This window comes from Hoplias malabaricus, chromosome 3 (genome assembly GCF_029633855.1).
Source record: "Hoplias malabaricus isolate fHopMal1 chromosome 3, fHopMal1.hap1, whole genome shotgun sequence".
Taxonomy (NCBI): Eukaryota; Metazoa; Chordata; class Actinopteri; order Characiformes; family Erythrinidae; genus Hoplias; species Hoplias malabaricus.
The window spans coordinates 29,308,697-29,329,204 of NC_089802.1; the positions used below are offsets into that span (position 1 = coordinate 29,308,697).

At 42.2% G+C, this 20,508-nt stretch overlaps 1 protein-coding gene across 7 annotated transcripts; it reads left to right on the forward strand.

Moving 5' to 3' along the window:
- The first annotated feature begins 16 nt into the window (after positions 1–16).
- btbd16 (BTB (POZ) domain containing 16) lies at positions 17–17,801 on the forward strand. Of its 7 annotated transcripts, none has more exons than XM_066665884.1 (19): positions 69–90; positions 350–385; positions 550–568; positions 1,550–1,781; positions 1,862–1,979; positions 4,809–4,893; positions 7,083–7,159; positions 7,370–7,498; positions 8,529–8,714; positions 9,734–9,845; positions 10,898–10,967; positions 11,158–11,288; positions 11,457–11,576; positions 12,543–12,634; positions 12,904–12,986; positions 15,449–15,523; positions 16,040–16,141; positions 17,083–17,271; positions 17,667–17,801. In XM_066665884.1, the coding sequence occupies exons 4-19, from the start codon at positions 1,746–1,748 to the stop codon at positions 17,733–17,735; spliced, it is 1,674 nt and encodes a 557-aa protein (XP_066521981.1). In that variant the 5' UTR covers positions 69–90; positions 350–385; positions 550–568; positions 1,550–1,745; the 3' UTR covers positions 17,736–17,801. The 7 variants fall into 7 exon arrangements, with proteins under 7 accessions (XP_066521979.1, XP_066521981.1, XP_066521978.1 ...); XM_066665881.1 differs by having other exon boundaries at positions 8,529–8,687; positions 9,701–9,845; XM_066665885.1 differs by having other exon boundaries at positions 8,529–8,687.
- Positions 17,802–20,508: the final 2,707 nt, after the last annotated feature.

Consider the following 20,508-nt stretch of genomic DNA (forward strand, 5'->3'; position numbering starts at 1 on the left):
GTTCCAATCTTCACCACTGTCGATTATTCTGACTCTGCAGATAAGTCTCTGGAATGGAGCTTTCCATGGCAAACCTCTGTCAAGGACTGGGTAAATCTCAACAATTTAATCACCTAAAGGTTTTGAAAAAAAAGTTGCAATTGTCATTCATATGTGCTGAATCATATGCACATTAAATAATTTAGGCATAAATTTTTTCATAGAAATGGAAATACTTATGGATTTAAGCCTATTTAGTGAGATATTACTTTGGCTTCTACTCGGATATATTTATTCATAGGTTTGAATTATAGGCTAATCAGTTAGGAACTTATGCTAATGTTTATCATTTGTCTTTCACATCTTTTAGGTGAAGATATTAGTCATGCATTCATGAAGCTGAAAAGTAATGACTCAAGGGGCTTAAACTCAGTTAATAAACATGCCATCTTTTGTAATACACAGTTTTAATATAGACAAGTACTATATGCTACCTTTGTGATGTCGAAACCTTTGTTTATCAAGTGCAGTCCTTGTCTCTTAGCAACCTGTGTGGTTCGGACTAAACAGAGAAGCAGGGTAATCACAGGTAGGCCCTTCTCCTAAAACTAAACACATTTAAATCCCTCTGATAATTTAGTGGGTTTGGGTTTAGTTTAACACAGCTCATTCAAAATGTGTTATTTTATGGAGTTTAGCTTACTTTTCATAAATGAGCTCTCGCCCCTCGCTGCCGTTGTATGCTTAGCTGAACCTATGTGTGCTTTTAGGCCCTTTACACCTTTATTTGCTACACATGGGAAAAATTTCTTTTTTAATTCACACGAGAGCCTACATTTATGTTTCGGCATAGCTGCACTAGATGAGGGTAGGTACATGAGTTTTGCCTGACATAAACAAGGACTACTGACGTGCAGACTGACCAATTAAATGTTCACAGAGAAGGTTATCGACCAACAATAGTAGCTCTACAGTCAGACCGTGCAATCAGAAGATTTTAGGCTACTTCACCACGCCCCCTTCTCACTCAACTGAACCAAACGGAGTAGGGGAGGGTGGGACTAGTTTGTGAAAGAAACTCTTCTCAAAGTTCTATGTAAGCTCTAGAAAAACAAAATCCCTGACATCTGTGAAATTCACATGTCCGGGTAAAAGAGGACGTCTGGTCATCCTGTATGGGGCCTTTAATATTAAGTCTCAATGTAGTAACAAAGGATTCCACTTAAAAAATAAAAACTAATGGGCGTCTGAAAAATGGTTATAAATGGTTTACCAAGAATTTGGGTCATCACCACCTTATCACTGACCAATAAGACATTCTAACATACAAATATCAAAGTGCAGTGATGAGCTGTTGCTTGCCTAATTGTGAACCTCTGTACATATATACCCTCTGCACGTAGTTTCAACACATTCATTTTTATCAGCTATTACAGGTCACAGTTCTCCTTGTGTTTATATAACGTCTTAGTAATGTTTTAAAAGTGCCTATACATAGTGTCTAATTATTAACCATAAATAAACCCATTTGAATCCATTCATAATCCTTTCATAATGTCTCACTGTAAAGTGATACCTAAGATTGAGGCTGGACCCCAGTAACGTGCCTCCTGCTCCAGGATTGGTTCATAGTTCGTATCTCAGCCAATCCCAGTGAAGAAAGGCAGGACTTGTCATCCTGAGCACAGGACAAGTCAGTCAGTATTTAGGCCAGTTGCCATGGTGACCAACTCTAGTCCATTCAGTCCTTTGTAGGCCGCAGGACAATGTCAAGAGATCCACGCAGCGATGGACAAAGCCACGTAAGTCCAGCCACACACGGCTTTTGGCTGATTCATAGCTGACCCTGTTTCACAATTATTTTACTTGACTGTGTCCACAGCGTTGGCAAGCAGGCCACACCAACCGCTGGAGACAGACCCTGCCACCAGCCGGCAACCTGCTTGGCCAGGCCCAAGCCCAGAGAGCGGTCAGCCTCGCTCACCGAACCTGCACATCAGGTAGTGGAGCCTAAAGACACCCTCCAGTTACAGTATTTGTTCCTATTTGTCCCAGGTGTCTACATTTGATGTACATAACTGAATTTCAATAGAATAATAATGCCAACTCCTCCAATCCACTATACTACAGCTGTAAAGCTTCTTAGTATGTCCAGCAGAGGGCAACCCTCAGGGCTAGTGATAAATGAAAAGTTTTAAGGGTTTTAATCCATTTTTATTAATTATATAAATTGCATTTTGTATTCCATCTTTTTGAACACTATTCATAAATGACACATGAACTTTAGCCTGTTACATCATGTAATATAAAGGCATCACCTGGGACAGTGTTTATGGCCCCCTACTGGACCAGGAGCGAAGTGCGATAATTTCTGTCCATCCTTCAAATCATCACAAAATGGCCACCAGGACCGTGAACAAACAGGAGAACAATTTAAAACAATTTAGTAAAACACAAATTAAGACATGATTTGAATAAATAAATAATACATTATTTAATATTTCTATTTAGTGCACTAAAATAACACATTTATTTATGAATTATATGTTAATTTTGTTAGAAAATGTAGGTCATCTAATGTGACACCATGGACTGCTGCAGCAAAATCTGTAAAAAAAATTTATACATGTCAAAATTATTGCGCATTCAACCACAAATACTGTAACCTCTGTCTTATTTCTTTATAAATGTTTTGTTTTATAAAACATTGCATATTTTTCTCAAGAAGTCTGATTTTATTGAAAATCAAGAAGTGCATAAATACAAGTGCTGTATTTGATTCATTCAAATATATATCCTCCAAAAATACAGCTTTATGCATTTTTACTTACGATGTTTTTTAGTTTAAGGACCATTTGAACTAGAAACTATTTGATTTTTAAAAATCAGAAAAGTGTTTAAGAGTTAAAACACCAAGCGGAAAACAGTCCAATCAGATTGTGTTTCTTTGTGGTATCTGGTCTGACAAAGACAGTATTGCACTGTCATTGGTCAGGGATCCAGGAGCGTAATCACACCCGAACAGTCCAGGAATCAGGGGTAATTCATGGGTGTAATGGTTAAGGACACCCCAAATTTCGAGTGCAGTTGGGCAGCTGGAGACTATTTATTCATAGGTTTGAATTATAGGCTAATCAGTTAGGAACTTATGCTAATGTTTATCATTTGTCTTTCACATCTTTTAGGTGAAGATATTAGTCATGCATTCATGAAGCTGAAAAGTAATGACTCAAGGGGCTTAAACTCAGTTAATAAACATGCCATCTTTTGTAATACACAGTTTTAATATAGACAAGTACTATATGCTACCTTTGTGATGTCGAAACCTTTGTTTATCAAGTGCAGTCCTTGTCTCTTAGCAACCTGTGTGGTTCGGACTAAACAGAGAAGCAGGGTAATCACAGGTAGGCCCTTCTCCTAAAACTAAACACATTTAAATCCCTCTGATAATTTAGTGGGTTTGGGTTTAGTTTAACACAGCTCATTCAAAATGTGTTATTTTATGGAGTTTAGCTTACTTTTCATAAATGAGCTCTCGCCCCTCGCTGCCGTTGTATGCTTAGCTGAACCTATGTGTGCTTTTAGGCCCTTTACACCTTTATTTGCTACACATGGGAAAAATTTCTTTTTTAATTCACACGAGAGCCTACATTTATGTTTCGGCATAGCTGCACTAGATGAGGGTAGGTACATGAGTTTTGCCTGACATAAACAAGGACTACTGACGTGCAGACTGACCAATTAAATGTTCACAGAGAAGGTTATCGACCAACAATAGTAGCTCTACAGTCAGACCGTGCAATCAGAAGATTTTAGGCTACTTCACCACGCCCCCTTCTCACTCAACTGATTTTTAAAAATCAGAAAAGTGTTTAAGAGTTAAAACACCAAGCGGAAAACAGTCCAATCAGATTGTGTTTCTTTGTGGTATCTGGTCTGACAAAGACAGTATTGCACTGTCATTGGTCAGGGATCCAGGAGCGTAATCACACCCGAACAGTCCAGGAATCAGGGGTAATTCATGGGTGTAATGGTTAAGGACACCCCAAATTTCGAGTGCAGTTGGGCAGCTGGAGACTTGTGTAACAATATGACGCACAGTTAAGGGTCGATGTAAGGGAAGGTGATGGAACAGACCTTTGAACATTAAGTCCCAGACCATGCTGCAATGAGTGATAGTGGAGGAAGCATAGGTTTACAAAAAGTATCACAAAACAAAACATCAAATGCAGTGTTTTTAGCGGTTAAACAGAATTAACTTATCAATGCTTTGTGTTTTTAGCAGCAGTGCCCTCACTCTCCCAGCTTTATAAGAACAGACCAAGTCTTTATCGAGATCTCACTCCACACCCCCAGGATTAAACTGGCTTGGGGATTTTTTCACCCGTCTGATGCCCTGCTGTGTGTAAAAGCTGGCAGGGCAGTATGTCCGTGCCTGGCATTAAGCCCTGCCTTATCAGTGCCAGTGCTGCCGGGCTGGTGCCCTGAGACTGGCAGCAGGCTGAGATGGGCACCTGGAGAGATCTGGCACAGCTCGGGGAGTTTAAGAGGCACCAACAAGCGCCAAATCAGGAGAAGAAATAGACAGTTTGGCTTCTGATACTCTTGCCAGAGATTGGCCCCGTGATGTGTGTGTGTGTGTGTGTGTGTGTGTGTGTGTGTGTGTGAAATATGCATATAATGCATGCAAACTACTCTTCTAGCAATCTATAGAAGCAAAAATGATCATATAATGCCTTTCATAGGCCCTCATACAGGAGAGCTTGATGTTTGTTGGTTACCCCTCAACACACACACTCACCAACATTTTAACTGTGTTTGTGTTTTAGGTGACACACTCAGGTGGTGTAATATCACCTCCAGACAAGATACACCTCTCCTGCTGACCACTCCAGCCCCACCCACTGGACTCAGGTATTAATCCATCCATCCATTATCTGTAACCGCTTATCCAATTTTAGGGTCGCGGTGGGTCCAGAGCCTACCTGGAATCATTGGGCGCAAGGCGGGAATACACCCTGGAGGGGACGCCAGTCCTTCACAGGGCAACACACACACACACACATTCACTCACACACACACTCACACCTACGGACACTTTCAAGTCGCCAATCCACCTGCAACGTGTGTTTTTGGACTGTGGGAGGAAACCGGAGCACCCGGAGGAAACCCACGCGGACACGGGGAGAACACACCAACTCCTCACAGACAGTCACCCGGAGCTGGAATCGAACCCACAACCTCCAGGCCCCTGGAGCTGTGTGACTGCGACACTACCTGCTGCGCCTCAGGCATTAATAATAATAAAAATTATTATTAATGCCAGGCCTCCAGCACCCTGTTGGCTTCTGCTTAGTACACTGTGTGTGTGTGTGTGTGTGTGTGTGTGTCAGCCTGCAGGGGGCTGTGTGCCTCTACAGGAGAAGGGACTGAGTATAATGAGTTCTGTGGCACACACACACACACACAGAGAGAGAGAGAGAGAGAGAGATTGTGTTCTGTTACATTATATTACATTAAATGAATTACAAACCGGATTCCAAAAAAGTTGGGACACTAATCAAATTGTGAATAAAAACTGAATGCAATGATGTGGAGGTGCCAACATCTAATATTTTATTCAGAATAGAACACAAATCACAGATCAAAAGTTTAAACTGAGAGAATGTATCATTTTAAGGGGAAAATATGTTGTTTCAAAATTTCATGGCATCAACAAATCCCCAAAAAAGTTGGGACAAGGCCATTTTTTACCAGTGTGTGGCATCCCCCCTTCTTCTTACAACACTCAGACGTCTGGGGACAGAGGAGACCAGTTTCTCAAGTTTAGAAATAGGAATGGTCTCCCATTCATGTCTAATACAGGCCTCTAACTGTTCAATCGTCTTGGGCCTTCTTTGTCGCACCTTCCTCTTTATGATGCGCCAAATGTTCTCTATAGGTGAAAGATCTGGACTGCAGGCTGGCCATTTCAGTCCCGGATCCTTCTCCTACGTAGCCATGATGTTGTGATTGCTGCAGAATGTGGTCTGGCATTATCTTGTTGAAAAATGCAGGGTCTTCCCTGAAAGAGATGACGTCTAGATGGGAGCATATGTTGTTCTAGAACCTGAACATAGTTCTCTGGATTAATGGTGCCTTTCCAGACATGCAAGCTGCCCATGTCACAAGCACTCATGCAACCCCATACCATCAGTGATGCAGGCTTCTGAACGGAGCGCTGATAACAACTTGGGTTATCCTTGTCCTCTCTGGTCCGGATGACATGGCGCCCCAGTGTTCCATAAAGAACTTCAAATCGTAACTCATCTGACCACAGAACAGCCTTCCATTTTGCCACACCCCATTTTAAAAGACCCCTGCCCCAGTGCAAACGTCTGAGCTTGTGGAGCTTGCTTAGAAATGGCTTCCTCTTTGCACTGTAGAGCTTCAGCTGGCAACGGCGGATGGCACGGTGGATTGTGTTCATTGACAATGCTTTCTGGAAGTATTCCTGAGCCCATTCTGTTATTTCCTTGACAGTGGCATTCCTGTTTGACGTGCAGTGACGTGCAGTGGGCCCGGAGATCACAAAGGTCCAGTAGAGTTTTACGGCCTTGACCCTTACGCACAGCAATAGTTGTTATGCAAAGTTGATGATGATAACTTAAAAGTCTTTGCTATTTTACGCTGGGTAACACCATTCTGGTATTGCTGCACTATCTTTCTGCGCAACAGTGGTGGAATTGGTGATCCTCTTACCATCTTGGCTTCAGAGAGACACTGACACTCTGAGAAGCTCTTTTTATACCCAATCATGTTTTCAATTGACCTAATTAGTGTTAATTGGTCTTCCAGCTGTTTGTTATATGCTCAATTTCCAGCCACTTATTGCTACTTGTCCCAACTTTTTTGACACTGTGAAATTTTGAATCAACATATTTTTTCTTTAAAATGTTACATTTACTCAGATTAAACTTTTGATCTGTCATCTATGTTCTATTACGAATAAAATATTGACATTTGCCATCTCCACATCATTGCATTCAGTTTTTATTCACAATAAAAACCGGATGATGAATAAATAAATGACAGAAGGTCCTTTTCTCCTCACTCTTCCACAGTCCAGCAGGGGTCCTGTTCTCCCCAGAGCACTCGTTCTATTTACTCTCTCAGGAAGTGACCCAGAGCACCAAACCAGGTACCAGCACTGAGAACAAACTCTCATTATTATTTTCTCTCTCTCTCTCTCTCTCTCTCTCTCTCTCTCTCTCTCTCTCTCTCTCTCTCTCTCTCTCTCTCTCTCTCTCACTTTTCTCTCTCTCTCTCTCTCTCTCTCTCTCTCTCTCTCTCTCTCTCTCTCTGTCGGAATTCTCTTTCACACACGGTCTGTCTCTGTGGTCATCCTCAGATGCAGTGCTGGAGTGTTTGGGCAGCCTCTGGGAGCTGCACTGCCCTTTCCTGTCCAGATCAAAAACATTGTCTGAACTTTACATGAGCTCCAAGAAGCAAAGGCACACGCTGCTGCGGAGTAGAGCAGGTAATATATACACACACCCGCCAGTTACCATCAGTGTCCACTCATAGAGACACCCAAAACACCAGTCCACTTCGTCCCAAAGAAATTAGATGGAGCTCCAGCCCTCCAGAGAACAAAGGTCCGCTGCTCCACAGCTCAGTGCTGCTGGGGCTTCATAGCTGTAGGATTGGTCGTGGTAGGACGGCTTATTTTCTAAGCAACCATGGGTTGGGTATCATGCTCAGCGCAGTGCTGGCCCTGACATGGTGTGTGTGTGTGTGTGTGTGTGTGTGTTGTCGCTAAGGTTTTCAGCATCACTGTTGGTTTGAGAGTGGTCCTACCAGCCAAAAAACACCTAGATCAGAGCAGGGCATGGGGGTGGCCGACACAAACTGTGCATCAACAGATGGGCTACAGTCTGTAACCCAGCTTATATAAGGGGGTGGGGGTTGTGGGGGGCGAGGGGGATTATGTTCAATAATGTGATTTTGTAGGATTAGTGATTGTATTCATAGCCCGAGCTGTGAAAATATGCTTTTTTAATATGATTATCTTGTTTTGGTATTCTTAGACGCTCGCGGTAAATGAGCTCCCTCGTGCACTCAGAGTCTGGAGCTCTTAATAATTCATGCGGCGGCTCGGCACGCTACATTTTGCAGGAATCCTGTGCGTGTCGGGTTGGGCTGGGGCTGTAGAATCATATGCCTGGCTCAATGATCTACTGATCCACGAGTCGTGAAGCGTCCTCTCATCCTCAGTGAATGTGGAGTGGACGCACAAAGCATGTAACAGCAGAGAAAGGCACTTCTCAGATATGTGAGTGTGTGAGGTACTGGGTGAGTGTGTGAGGTACTGGGTGAGTGTGTGAAACTGTCCTCAGGTGTGTGTGTGTGTGTGTGTGTGTGTGTGTGTGTGTGACGATATCACTGCTGAATTTGACGTGTAAGGTCTTCAAGGCCTAATGGCAGCAGCACACCGCCTGTTTCCTCGGTCTTTGTCTCTTGAGCTCATGATAATCTCAAAGAGGACGGATGTGGTCTTCGTTTCTCAGGCAGCAGTCAGACAGAGACAAGCAGCAGGTGGCTGAGCAGCACTGGACGCTGGGGAGAGATGCTGAAAGAGGACGGAGGAATGGGGACGAGTCGAGGATACCTCAAACGTCCCATTCTGCTCCGACTGCCCATAAAAGACCCCTCCATCACCAAAGAGGGTAAAGCTGTTTTCACACCGAATTTCGGTATGCACCACGCTCCAGTGAGAGTATGTAGACCTCCCTGTGGAGTTCAGGGAGGTTTTGAAACTGATAACACTAGTCTTTTGTCCGTCTTAGACAGAGACAAGACTTCTACTCTCTTATTGGCTGTGCACTGCTTTGTCTACATCGCAGCTTGCAGAAGTGGAAACCATTTTAAATGTTGTGACTTCTGCTTAGGCAGACTGCTTTCAAAAACTGCATTGCATATTCCACAGTAATAAATCTGCAGTCATTATTCAGTATCTACACTGAATTGTTCAATACATGCTATGAATTATTTAGTACCTAAAGTGACTTATTCAGTAACTATAAGGAATTAATCGTTATCTACCTTCAATTATTCAGTGTCTTCAGTTTGTTATTCAGTATCTGTAGTTAGTTATTCAATATCTACTATGAATTTATGAATTATTCATTATATACTATGATTTATTCAGTATCTACAATCAATTATCCAGTATCTTCAATTAGTTATTCAGCAATTAATTATTCAGTATCTACTATGAATTATTTGGTATCTACCATAAATCTATGAATTATTCATTGTTTACTCTGAAATATTCATTATCTACATTGATTTATTCAGTATCTACAATCAATTCAATTGTTCAGTATCTTCAGTCAGTTATTTAATATCTATAGTTAATTATTCAGTATCTACAATCAATTGTCCAGTACCTTCAATTAGATATTCAGTATCTGCCATTAATTATTCAGTATATACTATGAATTATTTGGTATCTACTATGAATTTATGAATTATTCAAAATTTACTCTGAAATATGCATTATCTACAATGATTTATTCAGTATATACAATCAATTATTCAGTTTCTAATATTTTCCTGTCTGTAATATGAATTATTCAGTATAAACAATGATTTATTCATTATCTGCTAAGAATGAAACCAACAAAACAATCAAATTCTACAGAGAGTGTGAAAGTTATTGCATAATGTCCCAGTAAAGAACTATTTGTTTTTCCCTCGCCCTCTGCCCCAGCTCTGTCCTTTGCCCTGGGGACTCTGTATTGTCCAATGGATTGTCCAAAGCAGTGGAGTAGGTCAGTGCTCTCTTCTGCCGATCTGCTGGGCCTTCCACAGCTGTACCAGAGGTGAGCACATAGAGTAGACAGTAGTGCCTTAGGCTCTGGAAGAGAACCAGCTCCTTATTTAAACTCTGTTAGAGGATGATTATGGATGGTTAGTTCTACCTGAAAAGGTAGAAGACGTATGGTTTTAATCTCGTATGAATCTCGTATGGCTGTGTGTGTTGTTTTTACAGTACTCCTTAAAGAATACTACGTAGTATCCTTTAAGTATTCTCTTACAGTAAAACTGGTGGAAGGGCTATGAATCCAGTGTGCCATTTTGACTGTAGAAAGCTTAGCATGTTTAGGATTTGTTTTAAACCAGTAGGAATCCACAGCATGAGTACACTAATTCAAATAAAATGTAGTACAGCAATGTGTATACTCTATATGTGTGTGAGTGTTAAATAACCTACTCCCCTCTTGCTTAAGTCCACACCCAGGTGTCAGGAGGGTGGACCGTGGCCCCCATCCCACACATTGAGCCACTGTCTCTGAACTAGATGGACTTGGGGACCAGTTTTGGCCTTGATTCTCTTTGTCCAGTCACGAAATATGTCTTAATGAACTCATTGAGATGGATTTTCACAGTGGTCCACCCAGCTGGGTTTGATCTAAAGCACAAAGTGTGTGCAAGGGCCACTGCCCTTAAAGATACGGTTCGGCCAAAAATCACACTGACGCAATTCTCTGTGAAACAACGGCATGTAAATTTGTAATCCTTTTAAAGCTACTGCTGTTTTTGTTCCTGGGCTCCCCCTACAGTTGCAGTGTGTGATTCACTTTTATAGCACTGTCCTTAAGTCAAGGTGGAGGGGGAGGGAGAGAGGATGTGGTTTCCTACCCTCCTCTAAAAGTTCACTACATAGTGCAGTTTCTGCAGTGCTGAGCCCAGAGTATATCTAAGAAACCTGTGATGAGTCTACAAGTGTGAATGATTTTCTCCTTGTTGTCGTATATATCCCCCAGTGCTAAATTAAGAAGTGAACTTCAGACCCTTCATCTGTATTTTGAATGTTGAGAAATGTGCACACTATGTTAAAACTATGTTTATTAAACTATGTTTTGACGGACAGATGTCTTAAGGAGATGATGGCTAAGGTCACTTCTTTGACAGTGTGCGAGTTCCACCGAGTTTCCTGCAAGGTAGGAGAGAGAAATACAAGCACAAAATGTACAACTTCCCTGATCTGAATTGTCCTCATATTCACACATGGGCCTGTGAAGTTGTGTAGTTTTACTGTATGTGGAGGCTGAAGTGTTATTACATGAAATTACCTGCAGGGGAAAGCAGATATCACATTCCCAGTGTGTGTGTGTGTGTGTGTGTGTGTAGCACAAGCAGGCAGATCTTCAGAGTGTGTGTGAGCGCTGGTTGGAGCTGTTCCTGGTCACTGACCTCTCATGTCAGATCAATCTCCGGGACCTGCCCTTTGATCTCCTGCTCAAAACCCTGAGATGCCCCAGGTCAGCTTATGTGTGTGTGTGTGTGTGTGTGTGTGTGTGTGTGTGTGTGTGTGTGTGTTTAACCATGACATTCATTCAATTAACTCTTGTCCAAACATTTGACTGATAAAGTTGTCACTGGTCAGTGTGCAGTGGTCACTGTATAACTGAGTTCATCTCTGTTTGTAGGGTGTTTGCGGTCAGTGAATATGATCTACTCAGGACAGTCCTGTACTGGATCTACTTGCAGTTTAACACCACTGGACGAACTTTACCTTCACACAGTGTGGTCCTCAACTTCTTTTGCAGGTTCACACACACACACACACACACACACACACACAGTACACACAATGCACACTTTCTCCCTGACACATATAATGCTGTGCAAAGGTCAGAAACCTGTCTGATGTCCACTGACTATGGCGCAGCACACACCTTGCAGACCACCACCACAAAATTTCAGTCCCCTCCCTTTAAGATGTTTTTGTCCATCCTTCCAAGCTGGTGGTGCTCTCAACAAGAAACTGACCACCCCAGTGTCCACACCTCAACTTCACTGAATATGATTGATATTATTTGGATTATGAAAACGGGAGTTTGGGGGGCTGACTGCGAATTTCTTTCCAAAATCCTGCAAGCAAAATGGGGCGACATGGTGTCGCAGCAGGTAATGTCGCAGATAGGTTCGAATCCCGCTCCGTGTGACTGTCTGTGAGGAATGTGGTGTGTTCTCCCCATGTCTGCGTGGGTTTTCTCCGGGTGACTGTCTGTGAGGTGAGTGGTGTGTTCTCCCTGTGTCTGCGTGGGTTTCCTCCGGGTGAGTGTCTGTGAGGTGAGTGGTGTGTTCTCCCTGTGTCTGCGTGGGTTTCCTCCGGGTGACTGTCTGTGAGGAGTGTGGTGTGTTCTCCTTGTGTTGCCCTGGGTTTTCTCCGGCTAACTGTCTGTGAGGAGTGTGGTGTATTCTCCCTGTGTTCGCGTGGGTTTCCTCCGGGTTCTCCGGTTTCCACCCACGCTCCAAAAACACATGTGTGTCGCCCTGTGAAGGACAGATCTGGAGCCCAGACCTCCTGTGAAGGACCTCCAGGGTGTGTTCTCACCTTGCGCCCAGTGATTCCAGGTAGGCTCTGGACCCACCCCGACCCTGAATTGGATAAGCGGTTTCAGACATTGAATGAATGAATGGAAGCAAAATGGACACAATAAACACCAGATGCTGACCAAGGTAAACCCTGAGCTTGACCACTGGTTGGACTGATATGAATGTGTTCTCAGTCTCAGGAGTACACGGGTGTTTCTGGAGCAGCCCCAGGGCCTTGCATATCTTCCACTCTTCCAGGCTCTTCATCTGCATGGCATCACAGAGCGTGAGTGACATATTCATAGTCTAACATAAAAAAATAAACATATGCATGTGCTACAAATGTCCAATGATGGTCCCGGTCCCATGGCAGTCTATATTGCCCATTACATCTAGAGCAACTCCACGGTAATGCTGGTTAACACTTCATTTTCTAGACTTTCCTTTCTGGACCTGCTTGTGTGACTCACCCATCCGTGTCCAGCAGGCTGACGTTTCTCTACTAGGGGTGTAGTTTTTCAATGCTAATTTATATGTTCTGCTTGTGTCACTCAGGACACCATCTCAAAGAGATGCAGAGGATCAATGTGTTTCCACATTCATGGCTTCTTCTTACGTTCTCCAATCACTACTATACTGTGAGTCTTTTTAGTACTGCATTTGATCTGTTCTTTTTAAAGCAAAATATTTAATTCTGACTCACTTTAACCGTGCACTTGTACAAAACCAACAAATCAATTGAATGACGCTGTGGTAATGAATCAACCGCTCTTTTAAAACTTGGGTCTGGTCAGGTGTCAGTAGGAGTTCTGCTGGCACTGATTCAGTACCACTGCACAATTTCAGTTCTTTGTAGGAATTATTTTAACTGTGCTGTGGGAATGAAACAGTAACAGTATGACTCTTTGTTATTGTATTGTGGTTAATATATTTATAATTATAAATTATAATTATAATTTATAATTAATATTACCTGTGTTAAAACTTAACTGAATCAATGAAAAAATGTCTCTTTTTTGGAAATGAATCAGTGAATCATTTTAACTGAGCTATGGTAAACAATCACTGACTCATTTTAAATATGCAGTGGTACTGAAATAGAGTTGAATGTGCTGTCATACAAAACTGGTGTCTGTGTAGCTATTGTAAGTGTGTTTTATAATAGTGTCTGTGTCAAATGTCAGACAGTAATGAATCAGGGACTCATTTAGCTGTGCTGGATAATTACTGTATCATTGTATCATTGTTGTTTGAATGAATAAATGACTCATTTTAACAGCGTTATTAAAATGAATCAGCGACTCACCGTCAATGTATAATGACTCAGTGACCCATTTTAAGTGCTATAGTACTGATTCAGTGACCCGTTACTGTATTGTAGTACTAATTCAGTGACCTGTTACTGTATTGTAGTACTGAATCTGTTGCCCGTTACTGTATTGTAGTACTGAATCTGTGACCCGTTACTGTATTTTAGTACTGGATCGGTGACCTGTTACTTTATTGTAGTACTGTATCTGTGACCCGTTATTGTATTGTACTACTGAATCTGTGACCAGTAACTGTATTGTAGTACCGAATCGGTGACCCATTACTGTATTGTAGTATTGAATCTGTGACATGTTACTGTATTTTAGTACTGAATCAGTGATCCGTTACTGTATTGTACTATTAAATCTGTGACCAGTTACTGTATTGTAGTACTGAATCTGTGACCAGTTACTGTATTGTAGTATTGAATCTGTGACGTTACTGTATTTTAGTACTGAATCAGAGACCTGTTACTTTATTGTAGTACTGCATCTGTGACTCGTTACTGTATTGTACTACTGAATCTGTGACCAGTAACTGTGTTGTAGTACTGAATCGGTGACCCGTTACTGTATTTTAATACTGAATTAGTGACCCGTTACTTTATTGTAGTACTGCATTGGTGAACCGTTACTGTATTGTAGTACTGAATCAGTATTTTACTACTGAATCGGTGACCAGTTACTGTATTGTAGTACAGAATCAGTGACCTGTTACTGTATTATAGTACTGAATCTGTGACTCGTTACTGTATTGTAGTACTGAATCAGTGACCCGTTACTGTATTATAGTACTGAATCTGTGACCCGTTACTGTATTGTAGTATTGAATCTGTGACCCGTTACTGTATTGTAGTATTGAATCTGTGACATGTTACTGTATTTTAGTACTGAATCTGTGACCAGTTACTGTATTGTAGTACTGAATCTGTGACCCGTTACTGTATTTTAGCACTGAATCTGTGACTCGTTATTTTATTGTAGTACTGCATGTGTGACACGTTGCTGTATTGTACTACTGAATCAGTGACCCATTACTGTATTTTAGTACTGAATCTGTGAACAGTTACTGTATTGTAGTACTGAATCGGTGACCATTTACTGTATTGTAGTACTGAATCTGTGACCTGTTACTGTATTATAGTACTGAATCTGTGACCCATTACAGTATTGTAGTACTGAATCTGTGACCAGTTACTGCATTGTACTACTGAATCGGTGACCATTTACTGTATTTTAGTACTGAATATGTGACCCGTTACTGTATTTTAGTACTGAATCAGTGACCTGTTACTGTATTGTACTACTTAATCTGTGACCAGTTACTGTATTGTAGTACTGAATCGGTGACCCGTTACTTTATTTTAGTACTGAATCGGTGACCCCTTACCATATTGTAGTACTGAATCTGTGACTCATTGTAACTATGTATTAATGAATATGTGACTCACTATATCTGGCTTGTGATTTAATGAATCAGCGACTCATTGTAAACATGTTCTGTTAATGAATCAGTGACTTGTTACTCTATTGTAGTTCTGAATTGATTTGTTGTAACTATGATTTGATACCGAATCAATGACTCATTGGAACTGTGTTATTATAATGATATATCTGTGACTCACTGTAAATGACTAATTTTAGCTGTGTTTCAGTACTGAATCAGTGAATCGTTTTTGCTGTGCTGAATCACTGCCAGTATGTAGTCCTCATTTTAACCACACTGCTGTGTCAATGACAAATCGATGCACTGATACTGAGTCCAACAGTCCATCTGTTTTTTCCCACAGATTCACAGTGGGGGAGACATGCACGTGGTTGACTTTACCAAGCACAGTGTCCGCTTCGGCATGATCATCGATGGGGTGCAGTATACTGTCATTCCTGACTTCATTTCCCAGATTTGCATTTATATTGCCAGAAGTGACCCGGTTCTTTAGCCCTTCATTCAACTAGTCTGGCCAAAATTATTAACATAAGCTGTCTGGCCAAAAGTTTGTGGAAACCTGCTAATCCAACATTTCTTAATGTGGGAACATTGCACTGAGGATTTGATTGATTCAGCCACACAGAGCATTAATCAGGTAATGCTGTCTGATGATTGGTTCTGGGTGACATATACCACTTTAACACATCCCAAAGGTGACACTTAGGAAGGGGACCTTAAGCTCATGTGTGGCTACTCCGGAGAATCCCATTCAGTTGGTCACTTTTTTGCATAGGCACCTAATTGAAAGAAAACTATAGTTCATCTGCCTTGTGAACTATGAAACAGTGAAATGCGGAAGTGTGGTAGTAATGGCATATATGTGTGTGTGATTTTCCCTGGGTGTATGTGTGTGTGTGTGTGTGTGTGTGTATGTGTGTGTGTCTTTGTAAAGGAACTGCAGCTATACACGCGGGCTGTTGGCCTCTATGGCTTCTACTTCCTCCTTAAGGCTTCTAGAGTTGGAGACACTGATACATTTGCCTTCTCTATGGAGGTCAGTGAGTTATGAACCTCATTCTCTTTCATCAGCGGTCACCATGCTCGCATGTCCAGTGTTTTTAAAAGCTGGCTTTAGATGTAGACATACAAGCTGCCATGTGCTGCTCAGGCTTTAGTAAATCGAGCGGAATATGTAGTCAAACACAGTTGTAATAACGTTACCTGCTTTTAGTGTCCTCCTCCAGAGCCCAGAAATGTTATACATGTTTCACGGGGGGTAACGGTGTTCTGTTGCGCTGCCACAGACCCAGCCCCCCCCCAGACTTTGAGGAATTCATGAAAATCAGAACCTCAAAATGAGAGGATACTGTAATTTAGAGGAACAAGGAGGCCTTCCCCTTAAGAGAGGGAATGCCTGGCACATTTTAGAATGCAAACTTCAATATCCACATGAAAACATCAGCTCTCCAGGGCTGTTACTGAGTTTGCTCACTTGCTAGAGCACTGGTTCCCAAAGTCGCGCTATTGCGGTCTATGCTGAAAGCTGTGTATCTAGTGGAAAGGGCCCAGAAGGTGAAGACCATGAAAATGTAAAGCATCTGCTGTTATAAGGTTGTTGTGCATTGCTGCAGATGTTCCGGCTGTTTCCACCAGGTGTCTCCACGACACACTTTCTAATTAAACAAACAGACGATGCTCTTCATACATTCATATTCTTTGCCCACTTCCAAGTCAGGGCACCGGACAGTCCCATTGCAGACCGTTACACAGTCACCCAGTCACTCATATATTCATCCATTCACTCACATTAACTAGGTGTTTATTATTATCAATTATTGTGTTATGTGTTGTTTAATTATTAGTAGTATTATGAAGGATGTCCAAGTGTAAAAGCCTTCTCTCTCTCTCTCTCTCTCTTTCTCTCTCTCTCTCTCTCTCTCTCTCTCTCTCTCTCTTTCTGTGTGTGTGTGTGTGTGTGTGTGTGTGTGTGTGTAGAGGTTAAGACACTGGGAGCCTGTGCTGGGGGAGAGCTGCAGGACGCTGCAGGTATTCAGTGTGAGGTCAGATCGCCGTGTCCTGTATCAGATCAGTGTCCAGAGCTGCGCGAGTGGAGAATGGAAAGAGAACAGCAGCGGAGTCATTAGCCAAGTGTTTGGCCTCAGCAAACGCTGCGCCAAAAGCAGGGTGCATCCATCTTCCTGTGCATCATATGTGTCCAAAAGTCTGTAAACACCTCTTACATATATTGAGTTCTGCTCATTTAAGGTGGACACAGATTCACACCCAATCCTCAGTGCTCTGGAGCAGTGGAACTGTGTTGTTGGAGCTCCATCCACCATCCGTGCCTGAGCCCACTAATGTTTGTTAGGCTGAATGCAGTCCAATCCTCACAGAAATGTACTTACCAAATAGCAGAGCCTGCTGCTTCCAATGTTAATACCATTTATTTCAGAAGAAAGGCTCAGAATGGACCAGCAAGTGTTCCCAAACTTTTGGCTACATGGTGTAGCATTAGCCCAAAATACAAGTGCACTCGCACACACACACAGAGCCCTAATTAGCAATGTCTTTTCCTGCAGGTGTTTACAGTGGACAGACTCTCCTCGCCGTTGTTGGTGACGTTTGCTCTGGCTTTCCCGTCGCAATGACGATGAGACTGACCCTTCCTCACTCGCTAATATAACACGGGTGTTGTATTTCTCTCCTCTCGTATTCCTCTAATATGTAATAAAATGCTTGTTGCTTGCTCCAATGCCTAAGATACTCTGTAAATTACTTTGCAAGAATGAAGCTAAAACAGAGAGCAAACTAGATTCAGAGGGAAAGTCTAATGATTAGGATACAGCGACCTCTGTTGGTTAGGAGGGGAAACATCTTGGGTGTGTGTAACATGCGGACACAGAGCATTATGGGAAATAGACGGCATCAAGGGACACATCTGTTCTGCTTCCAAATATCACTGGAATGGAGGAAACTCATTCACCCGAGAGAATTACTTTAAGCCTTTCTTTGTCAACACAAAAATAATTCACATAAGTTTAAAGCCCAGTTTCTGGTGGAAAATTGTTATTGTGTGAGTGACTGAGTGAGTGTTTGGAACTGCCCACAGGTCTGAGTGTTTGAGTGACTGGGTGAATGTGCAAAACTGTCTGTGTGAGTGTGTATGTTTCTGCCTTGTTCCCAGTGGCTCTGGACTCTGGACCCTGACTCTGATCGGGATGAAGTGGTTACATAAGATGAATGAATGAATGTCTTTAAGCAGGGGCAGCCAAACTTTTACACACAAGTCTATGATCTTGGACGTGTGTGTGTGTTTATCAGATTCTGGAATGGTCATCACCATATTAGGGAAATTCCTAATATACAAATATTGATATCTTGCCTGGTTATGACCATGTTACCGTCACATATGACTCCTTCTGTTTCTGGAAAAAACCCATGAGATTGTAAAGCCCTTGCTATTGTTTGCTCATGTAATTGGAGCATGCTGCATTAACTCCTTCCCGGTTCGAGCGGCGGTCCTGAAGACCACTTCAAAACGCTCTCTGACGTCCTTTGGCTCAGCAGGCCTGGACCCGGCTTCCCCCTGGTTTTGACTACGCCACGTCCCCATTGTTTTCCGCGGCTCCAGTTTGTGGGGGGAAAGGAAGCAGGCTCTGCTTTGTGTGTTTTCACACGGGCACCCGGCCACTGAGGAAGCTTCAGATCAAAATTCAGGCCGGATTCTCCCCGTACTGGGCCAGATGCCCCTGACCCCCTCTGTAGGACCCTTCTTTCTTCTGAAATAAAGAATTAATAAGGTTCATTGAACCTTTCTCCTATTTTGCCGTAGTAATAACTTTTACTGTCTTTACTATTTTGTGGGGATTGCACAAGCTGTACCAATTCCACTAAACATGTGCCTAAAGCAACAATAGGTAGTGTTTTTAACTTAAAACAGCTTCAAGACGCTTTAACTTAAAACAGATTAATTGTGAATCTTACTGACCTGTTATATGGAGAGTAGAGCCTCTCTTGTTGCTACTTGGGGCTCAGCACTGCAGAAACGGCACTATGTAGCTAACTTTTGGAGGAGGGTAAGAAACCACCCTTCTTTTCCCAAGCTCACTTTCCTTACCTTGTGCCCATGGTTGCCCATTGCACATTGTGCCAGTTTTTAGGGCCCTGGGTTTTGGTCACTTCGAAGAGGGAAAATGCAGTGATAGCTATGCCCCCCCCCCCCAAAAAAAAACTGCCCCCTAGGAAAGACAAAACCAAAGACAGTTGTAAATGGACCCTTCCTGACAGGGTATAGACACTAAAACAGGAGGTGCTAAAAATAACAGTGGACGTCAGCCACAAAAGTGACCACAGACAGTGTCGACTTCTCCCGGACGTCTCTTATCTCCTCATTCCCCAGCATTGAGCTCCATTCTGGTTCTCCTCTAGGAAAGGGGAATGTCTCTGTTGCTTCTCCCAGACAACAGTGAGACCAGATGGAGAAATCTCACCTGTGTCTCCTCTTGAGGCACTTCTGAGAAACAACACTGCATTCGGTGATTTGCAGGCCCACTGACCTCAAGCCCAGCTTTCTCAGGCAGAGGGCAAAATGCAGTCTTCGAGAGAACAACAGTGTGGGGGAGTTCAGTCCCAAGCCTGGGAATTTCCCCAGAACTGATGCAGCACAGCCACGGTTATTTCCGTTTATAATATCATAGCCCGTTCCTTGATGGCAGTTTCCTTGTTTTGGTGCTGCAGTGGATGCTATGACTGACTGTGTACAGTGGGGAACATCCATGTCTTACTCATAAAACTTTTTATAAGGAGTAAAATACCCTTTTCAATCACAGGCTCGGACTTTTCGAATGGACGCTGCTGACCTGCAATATGAAACTTGAGTTTCCCAATGTTGTTCAGAGCGGTCATGTTCAGAATGATTCACTGGGTGACTCCCTTACCACAATCTGTATGTAAAACTAGTGCACTATGTGGGGAACTGTACTTAAAGTACATGAGGAACTAAGCAAACATCAATAGAGTAAGGCAAAACTTTCGGTGACCACTGATGGGCTGTCAACTTTATAGACTTTATATATCACATATAGTACAGCTATGAAAGTATCTGGATCAATCATTATGTCCTTAATGAGAAGAGTAAATAGAAACAAAAGAAGGATACTTAGAGAAATGATACAGAAAGTACATCCAAAGTGTAATGTAAGATATTGCTGGATCAAATTACATATAGTTATGTACATGTAATACCTTTTATCTAAGCAAAGATAAAGTTTGGTGAGTGTCATTTTCATCCAGTTGAGCTGGTTTAGCTAACTCGCTATATTAAAGCGGCTGGGGTTATATATATATATATATATGCTTTGTGCTATTGTTTATTCATATTTTTGATGGCTCCCATCATTTTGCTCATGATTAATTTATCTG